This window comes from Anas platyrhynchos, chromosome 2 (assembly GCF_047663525.1).
Source record: "Anas platyrhynchos isolate ZD024472 breed Pekin duck chromosome 2, IASCAAS_PekinDuck_T2T, whole genome shotgun sequence".
NCBI classification, from domain to species: Eukaryota; Metazoa; Chordata; class Aves; order Anseriformes; family Anatidae; genus Anas; species Anas platyrhynchos.
In genome coordinates this window covers 5,297,298-5,324,811 of record NC_092588.1, presented here as the reverse complement: position 1 = coordinate 5,324,811, position 27,514 = coordinate 5,297,298, and the positions used below count along the sequence as shown (strand labels likewise).

At 40.3% G+C, this 27,514-nt stretch overlaps 1 protein-coding gene across 1 annotated transcript in view; it reads right to left on the bottom strand.

Moving 5' to 3' along the window:
• COL22A1 (collagen type XXII alpha 1 chain) overlaps positions 1-27,514 on the bottom strand; it is a 228,141-nt gene that overhangs the window by 26,808 nt on the left and 173,819 nt on the right. The window contains exons 33-46 of the mRNA XM_072034280.1: positions 24,606-24,659; positions 24,018-24,071; positions 22,796-22,849; positions 20,682-20,735; positions 19,022-19,075; positions 17,997-18,101; positions 17,426-17,470; positions 15,132-15,209; positions 11,672-11,707; positions 10,651-10,704; positions 4,249-4,293; positions 3,736-3,783; positions 1,715-1,828; positions 45-98 (exon numbers count right to left, since the gene is read on the bottom strand). Of these exons, the coding sequence (XP_071890381.1) occupies positions 45-98; positions 1,715-1,828; positions 3,736-3,783; positions 4,249-4,293; positions 10,651-10,704; positions 11,672-11,707; positions 15,132-15,209; positions 17,426-17,470; positions 17,997-18,101; positions 19,022-19,075; positions 20,682-20,735; positions 22,796-22,849; positions 24,018-24,071; positions 24,606-24,659 (849 nt within the window). The remainder of the gene's footprint in view (positions 1-44; positions 99-1,714; positions 1,829-3,735; positions 3,784-4,248; positions 4,294-10,650; positions 10,705-11,671; positions 11,708-15,131; positions 15,210-17,425; positions 17,471-17,996; positions 18,102-19,021; positions 19,076-20,681; positions 20,736-22,795; positions 22,850-24,017; positions 24,072-24,605; positions 24,660-27,514) is intronic.

The window sequence follows — 27,514 nt, the reverse complement described above, 5'->3', positions numbered from 1 at the left end:
TCACAGAAAGATTCTGCTTAGACAACTAAAGAAAATGAACCAACCTTTGGACCATCCAGCCCAGGTGGGCCTGCAGGACCTCTGGGACCAGCATTTCCCTGCAATGCAGAAGAGGTAGAGGTAAATACTAGTGTTTTGTTCTGTTTTATTTTTGTTTGTTTGTTTGCTTGTTGTTTTTTTTTTTTTTTTCTCCCAATCAGGAGGGCAGGCAGAGCATATCAGCATTTGCCCCTCAGTTGGGGCCAATGCTTCAGTATGGCTTTAGACAGATTTGTCAGCACATATCCCTGTGGGTTAACACACAACAATGTCTAACACTGTACATGGGTCTTTCCCAGACAAACTACACCTTAGGAAATATTTGTGGTTGTACTGTATATGTCCATTGGTAACAGCCTTGGCCACTGCTGAAAACACAAGACCTCAGGTGGAAATCATAACAATAGTACCAGGCAAGGATTAATTACAAGGGAATCTCCTTTCTGAGTAAGCCTTGAACCTCTCTTGCTGGGATCCCCATGGTACAGTATGGTCAAGATGATGATTAATTAGAATAAAGACTTTCTCCATGTGGTTTTTTTACAGGAGCGATTGTTTTCCTGGGACAGTAAGGACTGTATTTTCCTCTCCCAAATTCCTTCTTGCAGTTCAAATGGGATGCATCAGTGGATAGATGGGCCAAATTCTCAGTTAGACCTCAAACTTTTTCATTCGCTTACATCCACTTAATAGAAGCATAGAGATCCACTAGCATGATGGATGGAGGAAAACTGAAACTGAGAACATTAGAAGAGCCTTTGATATGAGATATGAATAATACAGGATCTCTGGATAGTAGAGAATCATCACTTTTCCTCTCACCCTGACAGTCTACTCACTCTGACAGTCTACTGAAGAGCTTAAGGGATTAATTTCAATATGTGTTATTTATTAAAAATCCTTAACCCCCTTCCTTTATTTCAAGACCTCTGCAAAATTTGTGTCTCTTAAACTGCAGCTACTTGTAACACTTTCCATCAGATATCCTTGTAACCACAGAAAATCCACATAATGATCATGGACCTACCAGCAGTGGACTCTGCTCACTGCTCAGTCACTGCTCTCTATTTCCTTCTTACACACCACTGTTATTTCTCCTTCTGATCTATGAGCACAACCTATGCCTGCTAGGTTACGGGTTGGACCAGATGATCTTTGAGATTTTTTCCAACCTGAATGATTCTATGATTTGGTATCTCCCACAGAGTAAATGGTGTGCAGGAAAAAAGTTACTTTGCAGCTCTTAAATTTTTTAGTGTTCTAGGACCCAGCAGGTCCAGAGCTCTAAGCTCTGAATTACAGAATTGTGGAACACTTCAACCACTTCAGCTCCCATGCTCCCATGCATTTTACAAGGCTCAAAACCTGCCAAAAGGAAAAAAAGAAAAAAAGAAAAAAAGAAAAAAAGAAAAAAAGAAAAGAAAAAGTAAGTGCTACTATTTAGGTCCTTCTAGTACAGAAAAAGCCAAGGATACTTATGTCACCATAAGCAGAGATGGCCTTGGCCTATCTACAGACACAGCAGCAACTGAAATCCAGTCCATTGACTTCACAGATATCTACAACAGACTCAGTACATTATCACTGAAAAAAAAATATAAACCATGTAAAAATATTGTAAGAAAAAACGGGTTAAACCACATCCAAGGAATGACCATTTCCCTAGCTTTCTTACCATTTTCCCATCCTGGCCATCTCTACCTGGTGGTCCTCGGAGACCTTTATCACCTTTGAAGCCTGGAATGCCTGGTAGTCCTGGTGGGCCAGGAGGGCACTCAGTGCACACATCCTACAAGAAAACATTAATAAATAAATTAGAAACAGACTGAAGACATCCAGTACAACCTGCAGACACCCAGTATGAATGCAGAAGTGTAAAGCTAGCATAACCTGTAGGCCTTTGCATTTTGACCACGTTGGGGATGATCTGGATTATTTTAACATACAGAATTGAAGTAAGGTTAGTGTGGAGGACAGTGAGGGTCAGCTGCTGAGATCACACAGGCTCCCATGGGAAGTTTCCTATCATAAATGGGCAACTAACTGATCATGAAAGGTCAAGCAACTGAGGAAATGAGGAGATCAGGCAGCCACAAAGCAACACTACCAAGAAGAGCTTTGTTTTGAAGCTACAAGACTTGTAAGCTGTGACTCTACACCAGTTGGAAAGACTTGAGTTACTGTTAAGGGGGCAGACTGCTAGTGAAAACCCCTTTGCAGCACAGTGCCAGAAAGAGGAGTGCCACAAAGGAAACTATTCAGAAACTAGTCTGGCCAAGGAGAATTCATCTGCTGCAGTTCATGATGACCAAGTGAATATCACAGTGTCCTGGCCTAATTCTGTCATGGAGAATTACAACCTCCCTCCTTCAAAAACTCTTTGAAGGATTATCTCTGTAGTCTTCACATTTCTACTACCCTTAAGGAATGAAATACCATGTGGATGGCATTTCCATTTCAAAGATAGACTCCCTTCAGCAAAAGCGGAGTGAAACCTGGTTACAAGAGAGAGCATAGCCCAGCAGACAGGACTTCAGGTCTGCTTGGTACAGCTCCCAGCTCCATCAGAGATCCTTGTGAAATTGTGAGGGAAAATGTCCTTTTAAACCTCAGTTCCTTCATGCATATTGGTCTACTTAAAAAAAAAAAAAAAAAAAAAAAAAAGAGCTTGAGAGACACCCAGAACGACAGAGCTTTAATTTCATCTGGGATCTTAAGTGCTGCTCTATGTAAACTGCACCAATGTGGAGTAAAAAAGCACCAAACAGAACAAATATGCAGGGTGTACAGGTGCGTTGACCTAATCAGCATAATCAAAGGATGAAAACATAGGAATATCATAATGACATCCCATACTCCACAAGCACTCCGTTGCTATTGTCCTGATCAGAAATCCTAAACATTGCAATACAGTGAATTCTCCAGAAAAATACTCAAAGAAAGAGAGCTCTTCAATGAAGGTATTTCACAGCAGCAATCTTAAAAAGTTCTTTTTGTTAATAGAGTTAGTAAAAAATAAAATAAATAAAATAAAATAAGGTTTCTTTTAATCAATAAGAAAGGATTACGTGCTATTTCCCAAGCCTGCTTAAAAATCCCCCAACTCAGCCCATGTAAATCTTTAAAGATTTTGCAGTCAGCATCTATCAAGTACTGACTCATTTCCCAGGCAACGGTCTACATGGAGAGTAAAAGCAGACAGACAGATGGCCCCTTTTGAAACACGAGTGCAGCTGGGGTTAATTACCTGCATACTCTTAGGCGCGCCATGCAAATTGACTTCGCACCCACAGTTCAAACCTACTCTAGTCACTGTTGCAGGTGTACATGAAACATCAGCCATTTGATTACAGTGATTTCCATTTCCTGCTTTAGGTAATACTTCTTGACAGTATTTATTTCTCTGTGGAGGTATAGGCCTGTCAAAGAGCTGGAAAAGTCTCAGAGCATTTGCAACACACACCACATTACAAATGTCTTTGTAGGCCACGTCACTACTGGGGATTGTGAGAAAGCACTGGATTTTGATCTCCAACACATTCTTGTGTGTCCCAACAGCAATGCAAGCAATTTTCAAGGAATTTTCAACCTCTGGTAGAGTGTTTTAAGGAACTTAAAACTCTTGACACTCCATCACAGGAGGTTAGTCAGGTTTGAACCAAGCATAAACCCCCACCATGCTCAAATGCTGATTACCTTTACTAAGAGATTGATGTCCTCTGGAGAGAGCAGGGGTGGGGAACCCTGTGGAATGAGAAATTAATTATCTCAGGCAACTTTAAAAGGCATCAAAGTAAGAAATTTTCCTGAATGTGCCTAAGGCCTGGCTTCAATTTGGGCCAAGACCATACATGCTCCTTTACATTATCAATATACTTCACCATGTCTGAGATGAGTTGAGCTCTTTGCATTCTTGCTCATGTTCTTGCATATTGTACTGCAGAGTAGTGTTAAAAAATTGGCTTTAAAATTTTGTCTTTTATTTGCATGCAGGCCATCCAGTTATTTACATACTGTTCAAAAACCATCACAGATATTTTCACCTTAACACTTTAATGGTTTTTAGTATTTTTCCTGAGAAGAGCATCAAGGAAAAAGCACTGAACTGGACTTGAGGTGACATATACAGGTGCAAACTGAGATAAAACAGAGAACAGAACAACAGTAGGACATCTTTTGGGGATGTAACATAGAAGTGAAGTTACGTACTGGTTTTCCAGGAGGTCCTCTTTCCCCTGGATTTCCAGGTAGACCCTACAAGTCAAGAGAAAAACAAATCTTGAAATCACACACTAACCCCCTGGTTGCTCCCACACTCTGCTGACTGCTCTGGGCTAACATATATTACTGCTTTCTGCCACCAAGCACCACTGCTCTTTGAATGTGGCACACAGTCAAATCTTTTAACTACTACTTACAACTTTAAAAGTGTTCTCTCTCCTTCTCCTTTTTTTTTTTTTTTTTTTTTTTCCCCCATTTCTTAATCACTTCTTTGCACTTCATCCTAAATCTCACTTATCTACAGTATGACCAGGTCAAGTTCATCTTAGCCACACAACAACTGAAATTGCTGTGGCATGTCTTCTGGTCCCAGGAAACACTACGAACTGCAGTAGTGTGAAGGATGAAGCTTTAAATCCCTGAAGACAGTTGTAAAATGAAAAATTGTGGCCCTTCTTTGCATGTACCTTGTACCTGAAATAGCAGTAAGCCTTTTATATTTTTTTTCCTCCACATTTTTTAAAATAGAATAACCAGAATTGGAAGGGATCCACAAGGATCATACTATCCATCACCTGGCTTCACACAGGACCACACAAAAATCAGACCATGTATCTGAGAGCGTTGTCCAAACACTTATTGAAATCTAGCAGGCTTGGTCCCAGTGCCCAACCACCTCTGGGTGCAGAACCTTTCCCTAACCCCCAGCCTGACCCTCCCCTGTCCCAGCTCCATGCCATTCCCTCGGGTCCTGTCGCTGACCCCAGAGAGCAGAGCTCAGCATCTGCCCCTCCGCTCTGCCTTCGCTCTGCCTTGGATGGGGAGAGTATTTTTGTAGGTTTTCATGAGATGAAGATAAAGAAATGAACAGCACCCTTACAATTTAAGATGCAAGAAATCGTGGTTTGGAAGAGGACCCCCAATGGGAATCTCTTTCCTGGAATTAGCAAGTCATTAATTTGTTAAACAAACAAACAACATTTTTTTGTTGTCGTTGTTGTTGTTTTTTGTTTTTTGTTTTGTTTTTTTTTGAATCTTAGCATAAAGTAATACTCATATGGGGAACTGAATCTCTTGAACAGGACAGTTGGTTCTCGTCCAGATAGTGACAGAAATAGTTTGCAGTGGCATTTTCAGTTGGACTGGGTGAGATTTCCCAAAATCATTCTCAGCTAAATTCCTCTATCAAGCTACTGCGTAACTACTCCAGCACAACCAAGATCCACTGCTGTTGATTATCTTAAACTACATACAAAATACCTTCTAACTATTTTAACATCATACAAAAAAGTTTGTCCTACATTACCACTATTGCACTTGCAGAACAGTTTCCACTGACTACTTAAAAGTACCTCAGCTTTGCTCGGTTTGGTTGCTTCTGCAATAGCACCCACCTGGGAAGGTCTCTGGGACAGTGCCAGATTCCTCACCCAGGACATTAATCAACAGCAGTAGTGCCTATTAATCGGCCTAGGCTCTTCAGGGGCTGTCTAGGGAATCATCCGAGACTACCCAAAATTTTCACCTGGAAAGCTGCTTTAATAATTAGTCAAATGCTTTATCAGGAAGGGGATTAGGAGTTATGTCAATCACCTTGTCTCAAGTCAGTCCATTGTCTCCCATCAGTCCATTGTAGTATTTATGCAGGCAACCAGATGGGAAGTTCTTGGGCTGCCTGGGGAATTAATGACTTAAGTGCACTGGCTGAGCACACAGGCACAGTTGTGATACTCTGCTGCACTGTCGTTACAGCTATAGGGCAAAACTGAATTTGATCCTTGTATCTCACTCATCATTTAAATTCTCTACCCCTTATCAGAGGAAAGAGAAAATGGGAAACTCTTGGTTGCACTTTTCCTATGTCTACATTAAACACCTCTGAGCAAGCAACAACCACTCAGTTACCTTGAATTTCTAAGAGATGAATGGTAAATATAAACTGATGTGGAGCCAAAGTGGAACTGAAGTGGTATTGAAGTCCATGAATGAAAAGATGGCCTCTTGAGGAACTAAACCCTCCACATGTAAGAATCAAGAGAAGGTAAGGTGTAAAGGAGATTGTCGGTTCATAATTCCCCACAAATTCTGGAGAACTAAGGAAATATGAGACAACTTTACAACCATTTTCAAGTTTTGCTGTTTCTACAGAGCAGCTCTGTGGTTGTTATAAGATTGTGGGATGATCCCAAAGTTCCTTTTGTTCCACAATCACTAATCTTCAGGCCATGCTTTTGACATCCTCTTCAACTGCTTCTCAAATTGGGAAGAGGATTGTCTAAATACCAGCTGTGCAGACCTTATATTCCCAGATCTGCTTTGTTCGGGAAGGCTCACACAGCACTTACTTTAAGGAGTTCAACAGAAAGTGAAGACTTGAGCTACGAGAATTATCCTGGATCAGAAAGCAACATAGAAAAGCCAATATAGAAATGTGTTTTATGCTATTAAAGTAGCTATAAAAAAACTATTTCTACCACCAGGCCCACTGACAACCTTTTGCTTAGGCATCTAAGTATGACACAGTACTAGAGGTAGAATTTGAGCATTTAAGGAAGTTTTATTTAAAGAAGAGTAAAGGAAGATACTTTTTTGTTACGAGAAAAGAAACATGAGAAGAGAGCAATTAAAACTGAAATCCTTGGAAATATTTAAGCATAGCTGTGATATCCACATGACATCAGAATGCCTTGAGACAAAGAGATGAACCTATTTTCTTGAAAGCTGTAAGATGTGGAGTGGTAATGTCTCTTAACAGGATGCAAGTAAGACAGGAGGAGAAATTAAGCTATGTGCCATGGCTGCCAAATCTGAAAACTACAGTGTCCCCAGGAAAAGCCAAGGAGTTGAAAGGTACAAGACTGTAAAAACAGAGTCTACATTGAAGAAAGCTTGTCTGAGCTGAAAGGAACAAACCAGACATAGGACACCGGCACTTCAGCATGTTGCATTATTGCAGAGCATGCAATGGAAATCAGAGTACAAAGCAGAGAAAAGACTGCTGAGCTATTCAGGCCTGGAATTAGAAAAGGCTGACAGTCCATAGCAAGCTGCAAACATCACTCAGAGGTGGCAGAAAATGGTAGAAGGAAGGCATGGAGTATAACTGCACCTGACAAGCTGACTATCAGGGGTGGAAACTGGAAAAGAGAAAGAGAAGAGGAGGACTCTAAAGAGTCTACCCCAAAAAACTACTTGGCTTTGAAAAACAGAACTGCTAATGTGATGTGAGAACATGCAGACTCAAAGAAACACCACTATTTGGAATGCTCACAAAGCTCAACCATTTTCAGGAGTTCACATTCAACAGTGGCTGATACAGATTAGGATAACAAATACCAGTGGCACAGCAGTGCAGGAAAAAGCAGACACCAATGAGGAGGTGTGATACACAGGATCCAGAGTACTCAACTGGCCTGCAAAATCTGACACACACAAATGGGCCCAAACTGAGAATGGGTGGAAGCTGTGTAAATGACACACTGAAAAATGATGCTTGGGCAAATGATGCATGTGAAAATAAAAGAAAGATAAAAATTATAAGGAAGCCAGCCACAGTAGAATTGAAGGCTAACGGTGGGGAAGTACTATTACAAGATAGACAACTAAACATAAAATGCAATAACTTAAGAGTGTTCTAATTTCCATGAATAAAAACACAAAAGAGGTGTTAATAAATGTACTTTGATTTGCGGTTCATGAACTCTAAACCAAACACAAGCATTCCTTGGAACTGGCCTTCTAACTATATAGGAAAACAAACCCCAGACCAGAAAACTCTGCTTTTCAAATCCGATGGCAATAATGTATGCATACACAAAGTTTTTGTAATTACACAAATAAATGCAGGGGAAGATTAGCTTCCCAGTAATATTGGAATGTAGTTATCAGTAATAATTAACATAATTAAAAAGTGATTAATTCAGTGGTTATGTTAATTAAAATTATCATAATCAAAATACAGTAAGACCCTATTAAACAGGTGCCATCACTGTTAATAGCAGGACAAGAGAATTTGTCATTCATACTGTATTTTAATCTAAAGGAGCTAAGTAGGTATGTTGGACGGAAACATTTTCTCTCCCAGCAGACAGGCAGAGGAGAGTGGATGCTTCCAGATAAACGTGTAGAATTATTTTCTGCAGTTTTCAGAGCATAAGACAAAGCTGGCCAATTTCGCTGAAGAAGGTACTTAAGGCTAGGCTTTTTTAATGGTTGATATAGGAATACTGCCAGCTTAAAATGTGCTTTTTTTCAAAAGCAAGTAAAATTAATATTTGAAGTAATAGAAGGAATGAAATTAGGCATATAGTAGTCCTTTTATTGAGCAAAGTAGTCCAACCATAGGGAACAACAATGGACATAAAAAGCCTGCATTTTTCAGGCTTTAAGAATTGAGGCTTTAGTTAACCAGGAAAAAAACTTGAGAGAAGGAAACAATGTATATGGGCCAAAGAAATCATAAAAAAAATTAAGTAGCAGATCTTTCTGTTCCTGCTTTGTCCCAGAAGAAGAAACTGTGGAAGGATTTATGGACATAGTGGACTCTGGAGAATAGTTCATACAAATAAACACCAAGCCTTATGCTAAGAGTAGCAGAACAAAGCCAAACCATAACTGTAAATGTGGGCAAGGATTTTCAAAACCTAAGTTTTAATAAAGCAACATACTGTCCTGAGAACTCTTGATATTTGATCAAGTTGCCAACAGATGTTTCAAAAGATAACCTTGGGCAGCGCTATTGTAAAAAATATGGCACATGCTTTTAGGGCAATAGAAAGATGCAAAGATGCAGTTATATGAAAAACAAACAAACAAACAAACAACCTTTTCCTATTGGAGATGATTCTGGTCAAAGCTACTGCAAAGGAAGTATTTACTTTTTCACTTCCCAAAATACAACTGTGAATCTGATTTTACAGCACCAGAGTAAACAGCAACATATAGCAGGCACGATTCCAAAAGCTGATGATTCTGCAGCTGGAAAAATAAGCCTAGAGAATAGCCTAGTGTATGTAAATGTGGTGTAGAAGATTTAGATTTATTCAGTCTCAGAAGAAAAAAAAAAAAAACAACACAAAAAACATGGAATACATTTGCAAGGACCTCAGCAAAAGACGAGACACTGAGACAAGTCGTTAATGCTGTTGCCACTGAATGGCTTGGGAATTACACGGCAAGTTCATATTAGCAATTCAAATCAGAGCTTTTCTAACCAATGACATACACTATAAAAACAAGAGGATACAAAAATGGCTATGCTTCAAAGAACACAGGAATTCTACATTGATATAGAAATGTGCTAAAGCAGAACCAGAAATCCTTTGTACTAGTCACAAATGAAAGTGGAGATAAAGAAACTGGAAATTCATGATCTTGTCAAACTAGATACCCCTGCTGTTCTACCAGGAAATGTCGGAATGTGCACTGTAGTTACATTTATACATCCTGAAACACAGGTAAAATTGCTTAACAGGTGATCAAGCAGAATACAGAGAGCTCCTAATAGACATATTGAATGCAATTAAAACAGTTAGTGTAATAGAGGATGTGCTTTATAAGTACCATAAGGAATGTTTCCGCTTGCGTAATTTTCTGCTGGAAAAAGGAGATACTTAAAGACTGTAGTACTGCCTCTTCAAGAGCTGACCAGCCAATGCTGATCTGAGCAGAGACAGAAAGAGACTCAGAAAAGTTGGCTCTGGCACTGTCCTCATACACAGTTGTAATAAACCCATCTATTGCATCTCCTGTTTAAAACCTCTTGATTAAAAAATTCAAACATCTGAGACAAGGCAGAGAGTTTGAGGGGCAGTCAGAGGCAGGCAGCAAGAGGGGTCAGCTTTCCAGCTGGGAGTCTGCCATATTCCTCTCTATCCCTCAGCACCATGACTCAACCATGGAGATGGCAGCAGTGAGGAAAACGCACTGAGAGGAGGTTAAAGTGTCATCTCTCAAGCTCAGTAGCAGCAGCAAAATGAGCTCATAAAAAGCTTTTTTAATGGCTGTGGCCCTACACTTATAGAAATATTACAGGTTACCCACCTCAGAGGCTTCCAAGAAGTTCCTAGAGGGCTCAACTATCGTCCTTTTCCATGGTAGGATCATTCCCTAGTGTATGCTGCCAACCTGAGTCTCTGGTGTCATTTTAAACTAATAGTTCAGTGGTAAAGTCCACCACTTCCCTTGAAAGGTTAGTCTGCCTATTTTTTTTTCTGAAAATCCTAAAATCCTAAATCCTGAAATCCTAAAACATAACAGCCTCATTTCTCAAACCACCTCCCTTGGACCATCCTGGTAACACCCAACGACTGTGGTTGAGTATATGCACAAGTTTTATTAGATTCAAGCACTGGCAAGTTTCTTGGGCACTTACACTTTTAGTTTACTTACATCCTGGCCAGGAGGACCCTGTGGTCCAGGGACACCAGGTACACCACGGGGACCCTGGCAGGGAGAGAACAGAAAAATCCACTAACATGAGCAGTACTTATCAGGTTCTAATTAACTGAAGAAAAGAAATTCTCAACCCAATAGTTATTAGGAAAATAATTAATTAAATAAACAAACCAAAAAAAACTATCAGTTAAACCACTCTAAGAGAGATTAAAAAAAATAAACAAACCAACAACAACAAACTGATCCCACACTGAACTATCACAGTAACAGTCATTTCTGTGCCTCATGGAGCTTTATGTGCATCACTAAAGTCAAGCCTCACATACCTTGACTGAAAAGGTAATAATGACTCTTTATAGGCAGGCAAGTTTATGAACAGGGAAAAAATATGACTGATGATGGGACCGTAGAGGAGAAAAGAAGGTCCAGCTCCTCAGTGCCAAATGGGTACACACCAGAATTGGCTATAGCACTGGAAATTAATGCCAGTGAATGAAACCACAGTACACAGCTATTGGCTACACCCCAATGGATTACATCCTTACAAACCATATGTTGAGGAACTAGGTATGTTTGGTGAATACTTAAAGGCAGGGTTTTCTGTAAGACTTAAGCAAGGAAAATGCTTAAAAATGATTTAATTTAAACCTTTGAGGCCTTGGTTATATCTCATAGTAGTGTGCCTTGAATTATATGCCTTGAAATAATTTTCTCAGTGAAGGGTTAAAAAAGTGACTCATTGTTTCCACTTGTGGGACTATACTAACAGGTAAGGAAAAGCTGTCACCAGATCAAGAGTCTAGATAACTCTTGGTCTCACAACCCACTTGAGCAGATAGGTGGTGGTAGTGCCCATGTGAAGTCCCCTTTGGCTAGCTAATACATAACCCTACTTTTCTTGGCCAAACCAAAGCAATAAATTAATCATGCCTTTATGAAATCAATGATAGTAGCACAATTCATTTGTTTGCCCCCTCCCACAAAATCTGGGTGTAGTTAGAAAGACATACTGTACCAATGACCCTTTGTCTCCTGGTGGTCCAACGGGGCCCTGCAAACAGAGAAGATACAGCATTCAGAACACTAGCAGAGCTTAAAATTAACATCTCCTCTTGGCTGGTCAGGGTGGGTCCTGAAGCACAGAGATAAGAATAAGGAGAAAATGAAAAGCAAAAAAAAGGAGCAGGCCTGACAGGCTGCTCAGACAGACACAGTGGTAGTGTGCAATACTCTCAGTGGGATGTTCATGGGGGAGGATCAAAGGCACAGTAAGGGAGAAATTGAGTGGATCATGGGGGAAAAAATGGGAGAGAAAAGACAGAAAAAGGGACTAAAGGAGCCAGCTGTACTTTAACATGTCTCTTGTCTGACTGAGCCCTCCACTTCATCACCACAATCTGTCCTGTATCATCATTAAATCCAATTTGTAACACCCTTCCGAATGGGTGAGCTCACAAATTTGAGCCTGTGGGCCTGAATCTTGCTGAGCTTCAAGTCAGACTAGCTGGTGAATAGGAAGGGGTAGGTGCCAGAAGCTGAGCTGAGAGGCTGTGAACCCAAAGGGCTCATAGGTTGGGGTGTAAGCAGCTGGAGGAGGCTGGGGTGGAGGGCCTGGGCACTGGGTGGACTGGGTGTCCGAGACCTAATGGTGGCCTTCCAACCTGATCGGCCAGAGGGCAGATGCAGGATCAAGACATGCTTAGTCACGTTCCTCTGAGTGTTGTTTAGGTGTATGTGGGCGTTGATAAAGGCATCAGTGTGTCTGCACTGGTCTGTTTGTCAGCGTTTTTGTGTTCATGGGCACTGTGTATGCACGTGCCCATTGGCAATATGGTCTCAGCCTTGCTTCTAGCTGGACCCACAGGCACAGAATCACAGCAGCCTTGTGATCTGCTGGGCTGGGACAGGACCACATCTCCTGGGTCCCAAAAGCCACCGTGTTCAGCTACTTCTAAAACAAGGAAAAGCATCCCATGGGACCTGTGTGCTCTTTAAATGAGGTCAAAACACGGAGTCCAGTGGACTTTCATATGCTATTTGTTTGGAGATGCAACTTACCTAGGTGCATAGTACAGTGAAGGTATTATGAAGGTATCCAGTCCTATAGGAACACTGAAGTAGTGATGTGGTACCCATATACAGCAGAGATGGGTCAATCTGGTATTCCAAATGCATCCCAAACAAGGCTTGACCTCACGTCTCTAGTGCTGTGTTTGAATAAATTGGCTCACGCTATTACTCCTCTCCCTTTGGTTTCTATTTCAGGCACATTAATTCGCTAATCCTCAAACAGTTCTCCGTGCGAGATGCCTTAATGGTCTGCTAAAGCACAGGCTAAATACTTCATGCTGAACCCATGGTAATATGAAGAGGGAAAGGCAGAGCATGAGCAGCTCCCTGCTACTTTATGCATCATGTTTCCATTAGGGAGCTAGAACACGAGCACGTGAATGCGCTCCATTTCTCCATACAGTTACCTCTTCTGTTTATTGTTCAGCTGGGAAGATCACACCTAATACTCTTTTTAGGGCTCAGTGTTATGCAAATAGTAACATAATACTTCAGCAGACAAAGTAAAAACAAACAAACATACAAACAAAAAAAACTCTTCTTTGTATAGCTTTTATGCAGGGTGTAAAGTCCAATAGAGGTTAAGGGGACAGGAGGAAACAGGGTGAGAACTCCATTTAAAAAGAGTTGCTGGCTCTTAGAAGCTGAAAACATCATACACAGTTCTGTCACGTTGCTAAAAAGGGTAGAGGCTGACACCTTTATTCAGTGTATAAATATGCACTGAAGCAGCTCCACTGAGATTATTCTATTTTTTAGCAGGACTCAGTCTTTGTGCAAGCCTGATGGATTCAAGGTTATACAGAGCTTTTCAAATTCTGAATCTTTGCACTGGAGCTTATGATAAACCTACAGTGAAGAAAATCACCATAATGGTGATTAAATATATATATATTCAGTGAAGCAGATAAAATAAATAAAAAGAAGTCAAACAGGAATATTTCAGTATGTACCAGCACCACCTACTCATCCTGACTGTGGTCAAACAACAATGACATAGTAAAAAGTAATCCTCTTGTGTGTGAGAAGTGATGTCTATATCTAGAGTCAAGTTCTTAGTCATTTGTGTTCGTGGATGTGGATGCTAACAACCTAATGAAGAATGACTTTGGTATCCAGTGTACATCAGGGTGCAGAAATAAGCTCACCTAACCCTGCACTGAATCTAGAAATCAGTAATTAAAAACTAGCCACAGCTTAGTGACTTATAAACAAGTCAGATGTTCACTTGCTAATTTAATTTTAATATTAATGACTGAACCTTAAGAAACGCAAGAACATCACAGTTTCTTATATAAATTATAACAAATAACACCCAGAAAATCTTCAGTCGGCGATAACATTGCTGAGGACCATGAAGGCCAGGACATGTTCTTGGTGTCTTATACGTCTGACCCGGACTGCTTTACCATAAATAGTATTCAGCATGGTAAAATCTAATATTAAATGGAGATACATCCCATAAAATTTATCAGCCAGTATCATTCAGCAACATGACTTCTCATTTCAAGGCTATTTCATGTACTAATTAGGAAACTTCCATCTTGATAACCAGAGCATGAAAATGTTGGCTGTGATGACTGGTACAGTATCATGGCATATTCAAGGGGCTGTGAAAGGATGCAAGGTCTGACATCCTCTAGCAATTGCAGCTGGGAATATAGTTTGATTCCTTCTAGACACGTTTTACTTGTGCATTCATTGCATAGCTGGAGGACTGAGCAGGGAAGCTACAGAGTCAGAGCACTCCCAAATTCCCCTGATCTCCAGAGGAGTCATGCGTGTCAAGTACTGGATTGCTGAAAGTCTGGATTTTCATCCCTACAAGACTAGACTTTCTGAGGCCAGTCTCAGGTACATCTCATGGCCTGATGATGATGGTAGAACTTCAACAACAGCTGGAGGTGAGGGCAGAGCTGGATGAGGTGCATAACTAAATCTTTGTGGGGAATTATGGGGCTCTCTTATGATGGCTCTCTTATAACACGGCATTTTAACTAACCTGATTTTTTATTTCCCTATCAGATGTGGACATATCTGCCACATTCATCCCTCCTAATGGGGTGACAGGGGGGTTACATCTTCTGCTGGCTCAGCACAGATGTTGGCTCACATCCAGAGCTAGGGTGTCAAGATGCTGCAGAAAAGTCACAAGTAACAGGCAGTGATATCAATCACTCTGATAGCACTTTTCTGCCTTTCTCTTTCAACTAAAACGGAATGCATCGAGAGCCCTCACAACAGACATCTGAGCCATGGATGGCAGCCTCTGGGACACTTTGCAGTTTTGCATCTTCAGGGGATAAAATGCTCCTGGCAGAGGAGAGCACAGAGAACCCATTCTCCAGATGGTAATGAGTTAGGTTTTTGTCTTGTCACAGGCTGCAGCAGCACCTGCTACTTACAGGGGGTCCAGCCAGTCCGATTCCTGGCACACCTCTGTCTCCTGGCTGTCCAGGGAGGCCAGGAGCTCCCCTCTCACCCTGAAATGAAGGCAGAAGTTATTCGTTTTGTGCACTGTTGAGAAAATGTGCCAAAATGCAAGAAGGTTTTACAAAAGAACATAATACTGTTACATCCTGACCTGATCCTGCCCGCCAAGGAATGGGATCAAGTTGTGTCAGGACAGAAATACAGAACAGTTTCTGTAACATCATGCCAAGAAAAGTGCCTCCCTCATTGAGAGGGGCACCAGCCCACCTCCGTGAGCACTCACACCACGTCAGCACGTACCACATCACATAACTGAGCAGGAATGCAGCTTCTACAAGTATTTTAATTTATTTTAGTGCACAGCATCCGATTTCCAGCAGTATTCCCATATGCTACAGTGGCTGATACACTGCAGTAAATTGAGAACTTCAGATTTTTGTTGAACATCGCATCTGCTTTTATGGAGTTTTACATTTGCAATTGCCTGCAGGGTATTAGACACTCTCCTTGGCTTGGGCAAACACTAAGCACCACAGTGTGCTTTTCTTTCTCTGCATTTTTACGGTAGACAGCTAAACTGCAAACATTGCTAAATAAAGATTATTTATCCAGGGAAGACAGAATTAAAGATGTATTACATCTTAATATTTTCCTTTACCAACATAGGACTGTTCACAGCAGAATATTAATAATTTTTAAAGCATTTCTACCACTCTCTCTAGGGGACTACACTACAAATGGCGAGATCTCCCTTCCAGAAAACTAAATTTTCTATATTAAAACCTGCAGAGCACAGACAACTACTTGGCGCTGTTTAATGGGCATTGTAGACAGAGGGTTAAGCAAGAATTCAGATACAGTACTTAAATTTAATGTCCGTTCTCTTTTCTTGTTATAGGGAGAAATATCAAATAAGATTTTTATGGATTGTATTGTGGTTGTGAGAGTCAGTCTCACGTTGGCAGTAGACTTATAACAATGAGTCTTATTTATGTTATTTATTATTACACTATTTCCAGCTATACAAAAGCTTGATAGAAAAATGGTTACCCGTGGATTCTGCCCACCCTGAATTTAGTCTGCAATATCTCCTACTTTATTTCCTTTCTTTCCTTCTTAAACTAATCTTATATTACAAAGAAGCAATACTGTAAGGACAGTGAAAGAAAATGTATTCTGATTAGTTCAAACACTACTGCAGATCCCTTATCTGTTATTTTGTTCAAGAAAATGATTTCAATACAAAAAGTTCAATAGCATTTTTCCATGCACAATTAAGATCCCTACCATCTTGTGTTGATATTGAACAGACTATTTCATTAGATTTCCCACAGTGGTTTTTTTTTTTTTCAGATTTTTATGTTACTTCTGACTCTGTTATTGTGTCTATGTTCTGAACTGACCAAGGTATATACAACAGAGCATAAATCATTTATACAGAATGCAACAAAGTCAAAATAAAATGTTTCATAGCAGTTTGAGTATTTAAAAAATACTGGACCTATATGGATCCAGTTTCATACTGCTATATTCCCACCTCTGTCATTTACAAAATCTGTTTCAATACCTTATTCATCTTCCAACCCAGATCAATACACAGCCATTTCAAAAAGAATTTCTCATATATGTGATTGAAGACTCATGTAAAATCCAGATGCTTCCAGAAGCAAATGTTTTTGCTGTTTTACTCCTTTCTCTATTTGCTGTGCACTTGTAAGGGAATAAACTTTATTTTCCATTGCAGACATTAACTTAATCAACAAGTTAGTCTGCCTTAGCTACAGTATAGGAAGGCAAACCAGGCCCATTCAGTCTCAATGGAAAATAATTAATTTCCCTTTGAGGGAGGTGAAAGAAATAAATCCTATGGAGGAGTGTTCTTTGATGAGTTGACAGGTGGTCTCAAGAGTAGTTCATCCTTTTTCTATGCAATGTCTCTCTTGTTGCATGGATTAAAGGTCCCCAGTCACAATTTCCCTGAAAAAGTGTGCAGCATTTAGCATTTAGTCTGTGTTGAATTTGCATAATACTTGAAGAAATTTTAAATGTGGAAAGTGAACACAGTTAATTCATATCCTAGTATTTGCATCTATAGAGGTATTGGAATAATAAAGAAAGGAATGTCCTAAGTAGTTTTTGAGCGCAAGTTTCACAACCTCTATTTTCTGGTGAAAAACAGACCATATTTTTCACCACAACTTCTTCTTCAGTTTCAGCAATGAAGGGAAGCAATCTGAAATGAACAATAAAGTCCAGACTTTCTTACCTTGTGCCCAAAAGGTCCTGGCAAGCCTGGTGGGCCTCTTTCCCCCTAAAGTGACAGAACCAAAACCAAAGAAGCATCATTGCGCAGCCAAAGACAGGAGCCTTTGAGACAGTGAAGACAGCAACCACCCCCACCACCACCACCCTCCTTGCTCCACACAATCCTTGTAATATTCTATGGATAACTTGTAAGCAAATTAAATAATCTACTAACTTTATTACAACTAAATGTTTTTAAGGAACTTTCAACAATCTAGGTGTTTCTGTACTGGTCACAAGGACATTTGATTGTTACTCCTCATGGAGGTCTCCATTTGGAGATGGCCAACATGACACAGCGAAGAGGGTATAATGTTCAGAAATACATCTTCTGTTCTCTTTGACTTTTTGCATACAGCACTGGGATCTGCAGCATTTTGCATGACAAGACCTTTCATGTCTTCAGGTAGATGGCCTGTAAGTATCTGTGATTAACCTAATTCTTTACCAAAGTCCACCATTTCACTGCAGAAGCTTTGTTTGTCTAGCCCATACTGAACTACCTGAGACCAGAGCTTGCTAGCAGTACTTACCCGTTCTCCATCTTTACCCTTGCCAGGCAAACCTGGCTCTCCAGCAGGCCCTGGTTCACCAGCAGGCCCTGGTAAACCCACTTTTCCTTCTTTTCCTGGGTCACCCTGTAGAAGACAATCCAACAAACCTGTTAATCACACCCTAAAGACTATTCCTGTCTCAGATCTTTCATTGTGACTAAAAGATGTGCATTTTCTTCTAGACTCATCATTTGGATTTTTCATGGAATCACAAGGTATCTTCTTTTTGGGAAGCCTTTTCCTACAGGAATATCAAGATATTTGTAATTTTCCTTAAAAAGAAAAATAAAACAACATTTCAAAATGTTTTGGAACCAACTAGATGAGGGAGCCCTTGATTCATACATAGTGCTGAGATGTATCTCAGTATTCTGGAACAGAATTTGACTGAAAAGACTGTAATTTATCCTCATTTTAAATCCCATATCCTACATATAGGGTGCCGTGTCTCTGATTAATCATTCCTACTATAGCAAACAAAGATTGGGACATTGGCATGATGGGCACTGTGAAAGTAGTAGTATATTACAAGTCGTTGTCCTCAGAGAGAGCTCATTGCCTAGCTGTAAGATAGGACATAACAGTTGAGCAAAGCAGACATGCAAAGCAGCAAGGGTGCACTGAAAAGCTTAACTAATGGTCCAATTATAGCAGTTTATCAGGAAAGCAGAGATCTCAATTTCCTAAGCAACAAAAGGAAGCTTTTCTTCCATCTTGTCGGGTGGTGAGGACAGAAGAAGATCATCATTGTATTAAATGGGTAGCAATGACTTCACTGTATCCGGTTGTATCTCAGTGGTTTTATTAGATAAATTATAAAGCTGAACAGGGTGAAGTCCTTTTAGCATTTGTAGTAGAGGAGGTCAGGTGAGATGACCCATGAGCCCATGTGTCTTAGTAGTCCATGAACCTATGAAATAATTTCCCATTCAAGTTGTTTCCCTCCCAGGTTACTTAAAATGGCCAAGAAGAAAAGAAACAAATCCATGAAAGAACAAGCTCACCTTTTCCCCTTTTTCTCCTTCCTTTCCTGGTAGTCCGGGATCTCCATGCACTCCCTGAAAAGAAAAGAACTTTAAGGATTAAAACTTTACTTTTTAAGCAATATTTGATCCTAAAGAAAATGGATAGACCAGTGTATTCAGTACAGTCTATCTCAAGGATTAGTATCAGTTTTACACTTTCCAGTACAGACAACTAGAGAATCCAGAGAATCAGGTAATCCAGAAAACCACAGAAGAGCTGTGTACCAAGTGCTTAAAGGAGTTATTTTTTTCAGTATAAAAAAGAGCTGAACAGCAGAAGCAGAAATAGAGCTAATCCCGGATTTGTGCATTCTCCTTCTACCAATAACTGTTTCATTCTGTGAAATCCCCAGTAGTTCTTAATCCATTACCAACAACCCCCAAATCATCACCTCTGTGTCAAAGAAGCCAAAAGTCTCGCAAAACAAAGTCTACATTTCTTTATGGCTAATGTTCTTCAGAGCCACAAACTGGAAAACGTAGCTGTGTTTGTTTTACCTTTTGTTTCAGTTTTTGACCCTTTTCATGTCTTGGCAGATCAAAAAGGTTTCCTTGTCAAAATACAGATGATTATATATGAGCTCCAAATCAAATACTGTAGCTTCCCAACTCACCAAAATATGTGTAAGCTACAGAGTAGTACTCCATTTTAAAATATGAAATGCTGTGGCACCATAAGGTTGGATTGACTTCTACGTGTGGATGCGATAATTATTTTCTTTTATGCACCAGTAAAAATCATTTACAACTGTATTAGATTTTATAGGTAATATATTGGTATTACTAGTAGAGAACTTAGCTTAAAAGAATATGAAATTGACCAAGGTCTTCATTTTGGATATCACCTTCCAGTTTGAAATGATATCACCATATTAATACAATTAAAGGAAATGTGACTTAACAATTAGTAGAAAGGCAATTCAAGATTTCTCAGATTTACCAGCTGACAAACTCCACCTTAAAGAGCCCCCTGTGCTAAACCATTGTGCCTGAATGCTTTATCTTGGGGTCTAAGTGCTGTTTTTCACTTACTCCAGCATAAACTCAGAGAAATCCCAGGCTCTAAATAGAGAATTACACTGGTGGAGCAGGGAGTAGAGTAAGCCTAAAGATTTCTATGCAGACAAGAAAAGCTCTATCATGCACAATTTAATAATGGTGATGAGCATGTACTGAGGTAAGGAGGATGCTGTACTGACTTCAAGGCTCTGATTGTAGGATCTAATGCTTACATGTTTTCTTAACACAGAATAAGAGCTTACTATGCAATCTTTATATCAAGAAGTCAAGTTTTCAAAAGGAAAGGACAAATGGAAATGAGGCAAAGGAAACAAAACCAGCCAGACAATAAACATCGCAATTTTTCTCTTGAAGAGCTGGCAGCAAAAAATGTTTTTGACAATTTGATGAGGAGTGAAGCAGCTCCATGCCTCCCTCTTGTTACAAATGAATATGAAAATATGTTTAATGGAAACACCATTCCCAGGTGCCACCACATCTTTCAATTCAACCATAAAGAAGTGTAATGAAACACAGCCTTTTGAACCTTATAAAACACCCCATGGGAGGGAAATCTAAACATATTAAATAAAGAAATCAGGGCACAGATGGGAAAACAAATACACCAGCGCATACATACCACATTTCCTGGCAATCCTCTTGGACCTGGGGGCCCTGCTGGTCCAGTCGCACCCTGTTTTAAGAAAATCAAATGCAAGTGCATATGTAATTCACAGCTTGTACTATCACAGGAACAAGATGTTCCAAGTGAGATTGGAGTTCACGTCAGACAAGGTGTTGTACAAGCACAAAACAAAAAATGGTGCTTTTGTGAAACACTTTGTAGTGTAAAGAAGCATGAAGCAATACAAAATGGATGAAGACTCTCCTAGGGAGCTTAAATTACCCACCATCAAAATAAATCCTAAATCTCGCTGAGATACGGGAAGAAAGGTCTGAGACCAAAACATCAAAAGAACAGAGGAAAGTATGTTGATTCATCATTAAAATAAAAATCTAGGCCAACAAAATATGCTATGTTAACAATTCTACCTTTCTCTACACTGAGGAACAAAACCTGAAAATACTCATTCCCACTACATAGACAAACAGCAGAAACCATTCAGACTGTTGTCGTTCTGAATTACAGGCACTTTTGTCTTCAAGTGAAAGCTATTTGGGATGAAAGAGCCCATGTATGTCCCCAGTCATGTACAGGGGATACAGGAGCATGTATGCTTTTGGATTTTTTGTCCCCATGGAGATGTATGTTTTGGGGTTACCAGGCTACAGTTGGCCATTTTCCTCTAGACTTGATAGCACCAGGTCAAAGTTATTATCTCTGGAATCCTTCATCAGCCTGCAGTAGCCAGGGTTCACCTGCTGCCACAGCTTCACAAGGAAAAGAATATCTATTAGTATTCCTAAGCCATTCATGGTAAAAACAGACAGGCTATCTAAAAACATCTGCATCAGCAAAGTGAAATAATCTGTCTGACCTGGAGTATAGAAACTCTTTCTATCAGAAGAGCTGGTTAGCAACATCTTGCAGATACTAGATACAGGACAGTGCAAACAGTGGAATATGGTAATATGGTGAAACTCTTCCAGAGCACAGCTCTTCAGAAAGTGAATGACTATCTGTTTGTCTGGCTCACTAAAAGAGAATTAAAAGTTTCCTCATTTCTGTGTTGTTTGCAGTCACTGGTCTACAAGCCAAAATAAATGTGTAGAGCAGTGGCAGTCTATGAAAGAATGGCAAACAAACAGATGCTTACATATGCCTGTATTTGCACATCATTCATGTCCTCCAAGGCACCAGGCAATACTAAGAAATAAAGCCAATGAATTGGTTTGGGGATAGCTGGACACTTTTTAACTTTTTTCCCTACAAAGTTTAAGGAGTCTTTCAACTGAGAGTGACAGAATGCTAGGGACAGGCAGTTCAGAGTTCAGGGTCAAAGCACTGCTAAATACAACATCTAAGACATATATAATACAACATGCTAAATACAAATCCAAGAAGGAAAACCATGAACACAAAGATACAAGAAAGAATTTCAAAGCTCTAGGACACTTTGCTTGGATTTCCTATGGCTTCCTTCTCCCAGATACAAACATCATATTGCCCAGTCACTGCTTGAAATAGTTCTTCAGTCTTCCTTCTCTGCTTAAAAAGAAAGTACGTGATCTTTTATTCAGCCACAAAGGGCTTATACACTGCCACAATAATAAAATAGGACTTGAATTCTTCACTGTTCTTTCAGAGAATAGCAGCACTCCCTACAAAACATGCCTTGAAAAGTGGTATGTGATGATTCCTATGGTGCTGAGGCTTTATTAAAGAAAGCAGAATTGACTAAGAAGCCTAAAACCAACTGTGATCAAAAGCTAATTCTGGCTGCTGATGCAAAGCTCACTCCGTGCACAAGCTGGCTGCCTGGGCTTGGCTGATATCGCAGTGAAGTAGCAAGCTCAGCCTCACCTCACCCAGAAAAGAAGGCATTTTATTAGAGAGGGAGAACTTTGGCCAACAAAAGACAAACATCTCAGAGCTGGGCTGAGTGGGGCATTGATCGGTTTGGTGCAGCTGTGTCTGTTTCCCCACAAGCAGTGACTCCTTCCAGCTGCAGATTAGGATGTGCCCTGTGCCCAAGCTCCTTGGGACTGTGAATCTGCAAGGCAGGGACTTCAAAGTCCCTTCAGGTGTGTTACTATCAGGGAAAAAATGCTGCAAGGGAAGCAGTTACTCACAGCCTCTCCAGGGGTTCCAACTTCTCCTCGAGCGCCTTTCTGCCCCTTTGTGCCCTGTGCAGAAAGAAAAGAGATGCCAGCTGATTAGTGATGAGATGGGACTGCCTGCCAGACAAGAAGACTTCAAAATGCCTGAATGTGCACTCAGCTAATCAATTCACGGAGGAGTTTAACAGCTGAGGAAATGGCTCCCAGTTCTCTATGCAGCAAGAAAATGAAATATAAAAATAAAACCCTGAGACACAAGAGGAATTACTAATGACTGATCAGCTCAGAGGCTATTTCACAGCACTGCATGCTGAAACTTGCAGACATTCATCTAGGGGAAGCGCTTTCCTATCCTCAGGCCTACCTGCTACTTCAATGCCAGCTGAACTCTGATGATCTCCCTGCAAAGAGGAGCTTTTGCCTGTGGTTCTCAAATACAAACAACAATCATTTAGAAATGGTCAAAACAGATCACAGTGCAGAGACTTTGCCCCATTCCTCATATGACTCAAATGCCTTAGCTCTTTTATAAGGTTTTTGGCAGGACTAAGAGGAGTCTACCAACTGATCTGGTCCCCCTTTTAGCAAAAGTGAGTTTAAAATTGCATGGCATTATTGTTTTTGTTTGTTTGTTTATTTTCATGATGCTAAGACTGCTGTTAATTTGTTTATACCGCTAATTCCCTAGTAATAGATGATTATGTAGCTTGGACACAGTACAGATGAAGACAGAGTGAACACCCCTCCATGACTACATTAAAACATACCTCAGTGGTAAATGGAAATAATGGGCCTGAACCAATAAATTTTTAGAAGACAATTGAGACTATAAATCTATTTCACATAAGACATGGTGCCTTCAGGATCAAATGGGCTGGGGTTGAATCTGAATGTTCTGCAACACTTTGCTAATGCATCGCAGTAACTTATCTGTGAGACCTGCGCTTTGAAGGCACCAAAACAAGATGCTTTCTTGAAGGAACCTGAAGTTGGAAGGAGTCTCTCAGATGACACTCATCTCGATACAGAGATGACATATTTCTGCTTTGATTCTCCTGATGTTGTCCTGATGTCCATCATGAACAAATACCTCTACAAAAGTCCCTGAACTTACAGAAATGAAGGAGATGTGGGCTGTCAGTGTGTAGGGGAAGGATTATTTCCAGTGAAATGCACCATGAAGGCAGTCTTCTTTGGTCATACCACGGCTTTCTTTCTTTCTGTCCCTTCTTACCTGTAGTCCTGCAGGTCCTGGCACACCCTGTTCACCTGGGACCCCTGGTAATCCCTGCAAAAACAGAAGCTGAGGTGGAAGAGCTGAAGAAAACTGTTCAGTTCTTCTCCTCATCAAAAGAAGATATTTCTCCTTCCCCCCATCAAGAGAAGAAAGTGGTTTGTTTTTTTTTTTATGGAGGCTTTGACTGAACGGGAGTCTGCCTCTCCTCAGGGCTCCCTCCAGAACAAGAGCAAGGCAGAATATAAGCAGAGTAGCCAAATGCATAATTTAGCTAGGTCACATCATTTCAAAAGCCCTTAATAAATCCTGTACAACCTTACTGTCAGCCAAGCTCTGTGTTGAAAACCCCACAGTCCTTAGCCACTAAGGCCCTGGGATATAAATCAGGTGCTTAATTTCATGCAGTCATCTATCTTCCTGTAGAGCCAAAGCCAAGCACCCCTGTGGCCATTTCTGATGAGAGAAGCATGCCAGCTACAGAAGGAGCATGTCCCACCCTCTCCTTCCAAAACAGACAGTCTTCAGACATGTCTTCTCCCTGATAAAGTTCAAAACCAGCTGAAAAAAAAACGTAGCTGTCCTTACAGGTTCTCCACTTGTTCCTTGATCTCCTTTCTCCCCTTTTGGTCCAGGTTCACCCTATATAAAACAATAAGGAAAAAAAAAAAAAAGAAAACAACAAAAAAAATGGAGAAATAAAAGCTAGAAGGCACACCAGTCACGTTGTGATATTAATTGCAAAATATGTTCAGTTTAAAAAGAGAAGAGCTTCCCTTCATGGAGAAGAGTAGTTAAAGAATTTATGGTCCTAAAATTTGATCAATTCAGCTCTGATGTATTAATAGGCCAGATGGCACAACCAACAGCAACAGCACCACAGCCACTGCATTGTGCTGTGCATCAGGAATGTGGTCCTACAGTCCTACAGGGGGAAAAACGTTCCACATATGAGCAGCTCCTTATTCCACCTATAAGACAGAGGTGTTCAGGGTCTCAACTTGAGCATTTCCAGAAACATGTATTAGATGGCTTTTCCAGATCTCTAGTTTTGTTAACACCACCACAAATTCATGCAGCTTACCCCCCTCCTGCATTGTCAATATATCCTTCACTACCATCACTGACTAATAGGATTAATTTACCTCTCTTCTTCCTCTTTAAGTAAATTGAAGATGCTTTCACACAGAAGTTCATCAGCTTTGTTGTGCGTTCTTTAATAATAATCAATAAGTACATATTTCTGCTTTTTATAAATTGGGTGGAATTGCACACAATTATGGTACCAGCCAGAATAACTCGGTCACTACTTGAATAACCATGGTTGTTTATTTATATGACTATATGTATTCAGGCAATAGCACTCATTACTTATTCATTATTTATCATAGGAGGTGTTTCAATTATGCAATCAAGGAACAATAAGAACATCAGTGATTTAAGCACCCCCCAGCACACACGCAAGGAATAGTGATCAGTCAAAATGCAGAATCCGTGAACAAACCAGTTTGTATTTTATTCACATCTACTATTTGCCAATCATATCTGCAACATCTGGGAATTCAAAGTCCATTTGCAAATGATTCTCTAACAGACAAAATAAATGTAACAGCATAAATACTACTTATGTCCGTATTTATTATGCATTATGAATAAATATTATGGTTTGTGATAAATAATTTGAGGAATTTTACTTTACAATTAATACCCCATTAGACCAATTCTAATGAGGCAGTCCCTGATGCCATCTACTGGCCTTCAGAAGAATAGTGTAACCGCATGAAGTACTTAAAGCAAAAGTCCTATCTAACAAACCTAAATGGTTGTGCCTGAAATTTGTTTTGCACAATAACATTTCAAGCTCTGAAACCCTTTTAAGGGAGCAGAGCAACAAAGCACAGACATATATTAATAAATTTGTAGCTAAGGGTGGTGTTACTAAATGTGAATAAGGGCATGTATTATCAGGGAGAACAAGAGTGCAAAAGGAAGAAGTAACTCAAGAGGTAAAAGGAGGAAGCATTTTTAATATTCTCCTTTCTCCTACATTTTCCTTGATATTTGACTTGCATGTCAATGCAAAATTGGCAAAAGTCCAGTCTGATGTCCTTGCACAGCCACAACCAAGGGCAGAGGTTGTTTTCCTTAACCCAACCTGCCAGCAAATCTGCCTACGAGTCCTTCCCAAATTTGCTGAATCCGTGACTATCCGCTGAGACTGTTAACACTGTCCACTAGTGCTGCACATTGTGGAGACCTCTGGCCCCTGGCAGCTGGACTTAATCCACTGCCACCCACTTCTTTTCTCCAGCTCAATGAACAGAAATGATGTGGTGACGACTAACAGCTGCTACCAAGCTGGGCCAGATTGGTAGCTTACAGCTTTCTTGACCTCCTCTCTTGGCAGTGTCCTGCTGTACTCTCAATTAATGCATTCATATTTTCTGTACCATTTGAAGGAGAGCAGGGAGTGGGGGCTCAGCTGTGGACAGCTGCAGTGGGAGGCAGAAGGCAAAGTAAGGAGCCATCTCCTGTTTTACTGCTTTTGCCATTTCCAGACATCAAACTTGACCACCACTGGGGTTCTTATGCACCCCATCTCCAAGAAATATTTAATAATTTTAATTTTCTATAGATATATAGATATACATGGAAAAGTTCACCGTGCCCCATGGAAGAAACCCCTCTACTGCCCTGCTGGATCAGTGAGTTTCTGCAGAGCTCATGGCACCCAAAACACACAACAGAGCTGTGGTGATAGGTAAATAGCAGCCCTTGACTCACTTGGTCAGAGCTTTTCCATTTCTGACAATTATTGTGGTGTGTTTTAAATGAAATAGATTTAAACTAATAATGAGGAAACAGAGTAATGGTGCTGCTGCCTTCTATTCAGGCTGTGTTTCCTGCCTCTCCCTGTTACTATACACCACAGACTGAATGGAAAGCAAGTGCTGTGTTTTGGAGAGTGCATGCCAATTTTCAGCACCCTGCTGTTGCTGCAGCCTCTATAACATAACCCATGACAATCTCCTGAGGCATATCATCACCTTCTGACACCTTAATTTGGAAAGCTGCAAATCAAAGGTAACTATTTTTACCTCCCCTTCTCCTCCCAGACCTTGCAATGCTATGTGCAGTTCTGTGCAACAGTAAGCATCATCGCATTTAACTTGTACACGGAGAAAACTCCGCAATATGACCCGCTGACACACTTCAAGCCTTTTATTCTTCACTGTCTTGCAGCTCATTTACAAAAGAAATGCACTCAAAGCAAAAGGTTACTGCTCCTCCTGTGCACTCCTTCTGTGACTGCAGCGCTACAAAGACCACATAAGATGTCATTTTTCTGCATATTTCCTTTGTATATACATTAGCAAGCTACGAACAAAAAGGAAGAGAGAACCAAAGAAATCCTGTCTCCATTTCCAGCACTGCCTCACATTCCTATTTCCTCCACCTCTGAAGAACCTGTCATACACACTTTTTTTTTTTTAATA